Genomic DNA, 7,253 nt, shown 5'->3' with positions numbered 1-7,253 from the left:
GGGGACTTCAACTTACCAGATGTCTGCTAGAAATACAGTACAGCAGAGAGGAAATGGTCTAGGAGGTTCCTTGAGTGTGTGGAAGACAACTCCCTGACACAGCTGGTGAGGGAGCCAACTAGGGAAGGCGTCCCACTGGACCTGTTGTTTGTGAACAGAGAAGGACTTGTGGGTGATGTGATGGTTGGAGGCCATTTTGGGCATAGCGATCACAAATGAGTTTTCAGTTCTTGGAGAGTAAGGACAGGGGTCAGCAGAACTGCCACCCTGGACTTCTGGAGGGCAGACTTTGGCCTGTTTAGGGGCCTGGTTGACAGAGTCCCTGGGGAGGCAGTCTTGAAGGGCAAAGGAGTCCAGGAAGGCTGGACAAGAAGGAAATCTTAGTGGCACAGGAGCAGGCCATCCCTATGTGCTGAAGGATGAGCCAGCGGGGAAGACCACCAGCCTGGCTGAAGAGAGAGCTTTGGCTGGAACTTAGGGAAAAAAGGGAGAGTTTATGACCTTTGGAAGAAGGGCTAGGCAACTCAAGAAGACTACAAGGATGTTGTGATGTTACACATGGAGAAAATTAGAAGGGCCAAAGCCCAGCTAGAACTAATCTGGCTACTGTCACAAAAGACAATAAACAATGTCTTTTATTGGATGTAGGGTGAAACATAGTGACAAAGAATGAGGAATAGGCTGGGGTACTTAATGCTTTGTTTGCCTCAGTCTTTAACAGTAAGAGTAGTTGTTCTCTGGGTACCCAGTCCCCTTTCTGTGCTTACTGTGTGTCAAGCAGCTTTCTCCTCCTATCCCAAAGCCATGGGCAGGCTGTCTGCACCCCCTTTTCCAGTACTTTGACTCCCAGCTGTGAGAGCAGCTTGCCTTTCCCGAGGTGGTGGAGCCCTGCAGGCTGGCTGGTCTCCTAAACTCTGTTCCTGTAGCTCCACAGCAGGTGAGTGGTGTTCAGACCCCAGAGGTGCCCGGGGAGCAGGTTCAGAGTTGCCTGAGTGCTTCCATGATGCATGCTGGTGGGGTTTCCCAAGCCTAAATGCAGCTTTTCCCCTTACTCCTACCTCTGGCGGTACTTCATGCACACCCCTACCCCTCCTGCTGGTAGGAGTTTCCTCTTTGCACTTCTTGGCTTTTGCTTCCAGGCATCTCTCTGAAGCTTTCCTGATCTCACTATGCTTTGGGATATTGCTGCTGACCTCTGTAAAACCTTTTCACCTGCAGTTTGCCTAAGAGGCTACTCAAAATGAAACTGTTTCATCTTTCTTGCTTCCATGCTGCCTGGACTTCTCTTGAACTGCACTGGGGATGTGAAACTCTGTCTCATGCAGCTCTGACTCCTGCCTCAGATGTCAGTCTTGCCCCACAGTGAGTTAACTTGGATCCCAGGCTGTGAGAGGCTCTACCTTTCCCCTTACAAGTCTGCATGCTCTCTTCTGAATCAGTGACAACTGGGGTGTCTCATTGTAAGCGGAGAAATCCCCTGGGGGAAGGAGAAGTCCCAGGTCTAATCCTAACACACCCTAGAAAGGCTCAGCAGAGGAGCTCATCAACCTCCACCCAGGAAGGCTGAACTTGTGCAAGTTTGGCTCTTTCATGCAGCCCAGGATAGCGTGGTAATTAGGCAGCAGTCTTAGTTGTTCTTGCTTTTCCTCTGGGAAATGACTCTACAGCTCCCTCCATCTTAAGGGAAGAAATGTGTAGGAGGGTTCAAGTAATCTGGCTAATTCTTCTATAGGATTTATGCAGAAAAAAACTTGTGTATGTTTGCCTCTTATTTCTTACAGCTGTTTAAGATACAAGTAATGAACTTTGAAGAAGGCCTTATCTGTAGCACTCTGTGGAATTATCCCAGCCATAAGTCCAAGCTGGGGACAGGGAAGAAGCAGGGCAGAGGGTGCCAGCCCTGAACAGTGGGTGGGGATGAAAAGATTTGAAGATGAGCGGAACCAGCGATCTGTCCTGGAGCTGAAGAGGCCCTCAGACATGCCAGATAAGGACAGAGAGGAGCAAGTTGCTGTGCTGAACCTCCTGAGGGTGCACAGGACACGGTTCTCTCTGGTGATTGCACAGACACTGCGCTGCCCCATGGCACGAAGGGAGAGTTCCCGGTTCCTTCCCCTGCCCAGGGAACTGGCCCTGCAGCTTTACTGCTCCGAGGCTGATCTTGTGTCAGAGTGAAATGCCTTCAGTGAGCTGGCTGTGGAGCTGATACCTGGGCCTGTACAGCTTCAGTGAATTAACCGTGGTCTGAGGACTACTGCGAGTAGCTTAAGGGGAGTGGGACCCTTGCTCTGCCCTGCTGCCCCAGTGCCCCTTGTCTGGGCAGTAGAAGGGTCTGGAGAAGGAGGAGGGAACAAGGTGCACTCTCTGGGGATTCTTCTTTGGGGATTTCTGTACACTAGCAGGGAGCTGCGAATTAGCCAGCCTCTGGCCATCTGGTCTCTCTGAAGCCTGGGTCTGGCCACCCAGAATCCTAACCATACTGTTTTTCTCTGACTTGCAGAAAGTGGTGCCAGAAGCCTGCACTGATCCCATAATCCTTGAGGAATCAAAGCTGTGAAATGGAGGGGTGGCAGAGCTGGGAGATGCAGCCCCCCTCGTTCCCATCTTTGCCACCTACACCATCCTCCTGTTACATGCACACCGTGGTGGGGGGGCAGCCTCAGGACAGGAGCCCAGTGAGCTGCTTGTGGAGAGTGTGAAAGAGCAAAACAAGAAGGGAGTTAGTTGCTCTCTTCAGTTGTACCTCTGCATCTTGCTGTTTTGGAGACTTTGCTGCTTGGGAGGAAAAGTTGGGAAAACCCACTGCTTTCTCCCTGTCCCACCCTGTATGCCTGTGTTCAGTTTTGGGCCCCTCACTACAGGAAAGATGTTGCATTGCTGGAACATGTCCAGAGGAGAGCAACCAAGCTGGTGAGGGGTCTGGAACACAAGTCATATGAGGAGCGACTGAGGGAACTGGGGTTGTTCAGCCTGGAGAAGAGGAGGCTGAGGGGAGACCTGATCGCCCTCTACAACTACCTGAAAGGAGGCTGTAGGGAGGTGGGGGTCGGCCTCTTCTCCCTGGTAACAGATGATAGGACGAGGGGGAATGGTTTGAAGCTGTGCCAGGGCAGGTTTAGGCTAGACATTAGGAAAAACTTCTTCACCGAAAGGGTTGTCAGGCTCTGGAATGGGCTGCCCAGGGAGGTGGTAGAGTCGTCATCCCTGGAGGTCTTTAAAAGGATAGATGAAGTGCTTAGGGACATGGTTTAGTGGTGGGATGTCAGGGTTAGGTTAAAGGTTGGACTCGATGATCTCAAAGGTCTTTTCCAACCAAAGTGATTCTATGATTCTATGAAAAGAAAAAGCACACATGCTGAGAAAAGCCATGGTTCCAAGCTAGCCCTGAGCACATGAGGGTGGCACCCTGCACATGGCTGTCTCCTCTCACAGGCAAGCTGTGACATGAAATGCAGAAGCTGGACCATGCTTACTCTGTGAGCAGCCCTGGAGGAGCTTTCAGCTGGCTCTTGGGAAGAGGGATTGCTCTGCCTTGGTGCCCGTGATGCTCTATGTTGCACAGGTGATGGTAGAGGCCTCAGCACATCACCAGCAAGTGTAAAGCAGTGCATCTGCCGCTGCTGGCTCTGGTTTTATTACGTGACTGTCCCAGATGAAGCGCTCTTAGTCTGTGGATAAATCTCTGCTCAGAATTCAGAGGTTGCCCTGATGTTCCTATATATTAGGAGTAACTGAGAGATAGCAATATGCCTCCTTCTACCTGGAGGCAAGGACTAGTTCTGCAGCTTATGTTGAAGCTACAGCCTAAGCCCAGCTCATTGCTACACTAGCAACAGGAGTGAGTCAAACCACAAGCTCCCTGGGCTGATAACTGTGTCTTCCTCCTTAATGATAAAGTGCCTTTTGCATGTTTCAACACTACATAAAAACTTTTGTAAAGTATTATATTGAGATAACCAGCTAAGGCTGTGTTGCTCTTCGCAGCCACAAAGAGGGGGTTTGAGTGTGATGGGAGTCCAGATTTGCTCCAGAGTGGAAGCTTCTCACTTTGTAACAGAGAACAGAAGAAGCCCTCTTACCAGCATTTGTGTCTCATAGACACTGCCCCTCTGTATGCTGCTGTTTCTCTTCTCAACCCAAATGTAGATCCTTCTGTCTCTTCTTCCTTTCCAGCAACCCTCCACTGGTGGAGACCTCAGGTGTCCTTATACTTCTTAAACCATGCAGTTATGCATGTATCATTTGGAGGGCGGGCCAAAAACCACAACCAGGTGCAATGGATAAAAATAGTCCTCTCTGACATACCATTTTTGACAAAACACTTTTGGGTGAAATTATACAGTCTTTTGACGCATTAAAAAAGTCAAGTCCTATCTTTGATAGTTTGGGATTGAGGATGGGGGTCTAAAATGGCTTTTCAATAGCAGTTTTTATATAAAATAAAACCATTTGAAATGTACAATGAAACCTGACACATTCATATTAAATGGCTGAAACAGTCTACATCTGGCTCTTTTAATAGCCTGAAATGTTTTGCAGAATGGAAAAATCATCTTTCTGCCCAGTGTTACTGTTGTGCTGCTCTTCTGCACATGCATCGCCTTCCCAGCCAGGAGACCCTGCTGGTTCCTTCCTACCTTCTGTGCACTGCCCATCTGCTTTGGGCATTATTGCATCTAGGTCTAAGCAACCTGCTCCTGTTTTCGCTGTCTTCTCTAGTTATAGCTCACTGCAAAGGTGCCTCAGTCCTTGCTCACAGGTGCATGCAGTTTGCTGTCACCAGTATGCTTTGGAAGTGAGAGCTGCAACAATTCTCTGTGCATGTGTGTGATGTGAGCAGTCAGACCTGAAACTTTGTAGGAAGGAGTCAGGGAAAGGTGGGTTTGCTGTAAAGAGAGATGATTTGTCCTGCTACCGTAGAAATTGCTGTTTGCTCTGAAGTTGTACATCCTCTACCCGCTCCTGTGTAGCAGAAAGAAAGACATAGCACCCTGCAGTTTTCTGTCATTTATTAGAAATGGCCCCCAAAGAACACACACATGCAAATTACACAGCAGTGCCAGGGGCAGCACGTGTTCTCTCTTTCTGGTCCGAAGTGTTCAGTGAGTCCCGGGTAGCTCTACACCTCCTCCCCACAGGTACACTGGGATAGAAGTCCTTAGTGCACTGGGCACGCCTGAGACATTCCCTGCTATCCTCCAGGGAGGCAGTCACCAACTGCCCCCCGCAAGCTTTGACACAAACTCCTCTGGGACTTGGTCTTTGACATCAGTCAGTTGAAACATTGCCTGGACAAGAAAAAACACTTGGTAATGAAGAATGATTGACAGAGTCCAACATTGATTCACCAGTGGGACTGGTGTCCTGGAGAAGTTCAACCGAGTATTAGTGGAAGTCTGGCAGTGAAGACAGGAGACAACGCTGACCTACACAGGGCCCTCAGCTTCAGTTTTTCTTCTTGTTCTGTGACAGTGCTTCTACTTCTAGGTACTGCAGCCCAATCAACATCCCCAAGATAGAGAAACCTGTGATGGAGATATAGGATGAGTTGTGTAGAAAATGCTGGACAGGAAATGAGGCATCCGTTCCCACCATCCCCTCCCTGCCCTTAGCTCATAGCCCCATGGAGAGTTTTTCTGGGGGGTCGTAGCTCCAAGGACAGTTTACGGAGGGACGATGCAGAGCTCTACTTACTTGCTACCATGAGGGGTGCCATAACTCCAATTGTCAAGGCTGCAGTGTGGTAAATGAAGACCTCAGAGAGGAAGTGAACAAGGGCCAAAAAGAAGGTGAAGAGCGTGATGTAATAGAGGCTGTTGGAGAGCAGAAAGAAGTAGTTATCATATAGCCCATAGCATGGGCACGAGCACAGCTGAGTGGAAAAGACGCAAACCTGCATGCTGCCCTGTCTTTACTATGGCAGCACAGAGGGCACTTGTCCCCTGCCTAGTGAGGTGCAAAAGCTCCCTGAGCAACAACTGAAAGGAGAACAGGACAGTGTGTTCAATGGTGCATTGAAAGTCACAGGCGTTATCTGGCCTGAAGGCAGGGGAAGAGGGGAGAGCAAGGGTAGGGCACCGGTGAAGTGAGAAGCATGTGTGCACACAAAAAAGAGGGCGAGAACTGGATGAGAGCTAGGGCAACAGGACTTGGCCGATTCCAGGCTGCATCACCCAACGAGCCTTCCCAACTGTGCTCTGCTACCCTCTAGGGGCCACAGTTGTGGAAAGAGAGCAGGTCCAAGAGATGCAAGATAAAAAAATCCTTCTAGGAAACAACTGGCTTCATGGTACTTGGCATTGCCACCACCCCCTAAAAACAAATAATTGAGTCCCTGCACCTCCCCACCACAGACAAGCCTAGGCAATCCAGGGACACGCTGCCAGGTGAACGGTGACTTCTGCTATGGGACTGGGGGAGGCGGTGACAACAGAGTGAGTTCTAGCAACCTCCAACACAGGCTTTGTCTAGCACAGACCCAGGGTCAGCCTGCTTGGAAATCCCTCTCAGAAATACTTCTGTTCACAGGGACAAACGGCCTGCCTCCCAGCACAGCATCAGGCTGCGCCTCAGGCCCTGTCCTCAGCCCCTCGTAAGGGTGTATGGAAGAAGGCAGCGGGTTAAGGCCACTGCAAGGGGCCTCTCAACCTGCCACAGTCTTTAGCTGGGCTGTCATAGGAAAAGAAGCACCGAGCATCAGCCAGACCTCAGCATTTGCAATTGCTGAATGTCAACAGCACAGCAACGGCATCAGAAGATGCTTTCCAAGCTGGAGCTCAGAAATTTGGGACATAAGAACTTCTCAACCTGCCAACTTCTGCCTCAGCTAAGAAACAGAACTCGCATGCGCAGGCTCTCCCTACAGAGGCAGAAGGGAGCAGCAGTTAACACACACAGCCCGCACTGCTATTTAAGCTTTTTCAGGGGAATGCTTCCGACCCTACAGAAGGTTCAGGAACAGCTTCTGATTCCCCACCTCCTCCGCGCCGCCCTCTAAGCTAGCTGCTCAGGGTGTGACTAGCAAGCAAACCGAAGGATTTCTCCGGTGCTCCTTTACATACGTCCTATTGCGGATGTCGATGGCGCAGAGACAGCGGATCACTGATGACAGCAGGGTCCAGACGCCAAAGGTCCGAGCCTGGAGCCCGTTCACTGCGCAAAGAAGGGGGGAGCACATGGAGACCCCGCACAGCCCCGCTGGGCACCCCCCACCCCCGCCGGGGAGGCGCACGCCGGTGCAGCAGGCGGCTCCC

The 7,253-nt window shown here is 50.6% G+C and overlaps 2 protein-coding genes across 2 annotated transcripts in view; one reads left to right on the top strand and one right to left on the bottom strand.

Annotated features, from left to right (window-relative positions):
* The window catches only part of FLVCR2 (FLVCR heme transporter 2), a 38,132-nt gene extending 35,241 nt beyond the window's left edge, over positions 1-2,891 (top strand). The window contains exon 11 of the mRNA XM_035902089.1: positions 2,501-2,891. Coding sequence (XP_035757982.1) covers positions 2,501-2,557 — 57 coding nt within the window. The 3' untranslated portion in view covers positions 2,558-2,891. The remainder of the gene's footprint in view (positions 1-2,500) is intronic.
* A 2,189-nt stretch (positions 2,892-5,080) lies between these two features.
* Positions 5,081-7,177, bottom strand: ERG28 (ergosterol biosynthesis 28 homolog). Its single transcript, XM_035902079.1, has 3 exons — positions 7,062-7,177; positions 5,695-5,813; positions 5,081-5,525 (listed from the first exon to the last, which is right to left on the bottom strand). The coding sequence occupies exons 1-3, from the start codon at positions 7,175-7,177 to the stop codon at positions 5,446-5,448; spliced, it is 315 nt and encodes a 104-aa protein (XP_035757972.1). The 3' UTR covers positions 5,081-5,445.
* Between the last annotated feature and the right edge of the window lie 76 nt (positions 7,178-7,253).

This window comes from Egretta garzetta, unplaced genomic scaffold (assembly GCF_000687185.1).
Source record: "Egretta garzetta isolate BGI_Z169 unplaced genomic scaffold, ASM68718v1 scaffold79, whole genome shotgun sequence".
NCBI classification, from domain to species: domain Eukaryota; kingdom Metazoa; phylum Chordata; class Aves; order Pelecaniformes; family Ardeidae; genus Egretta; species Egretta garzetta.
This window is presented reverse-complemented; position numbering and strand designations above follow the sequence as displayed.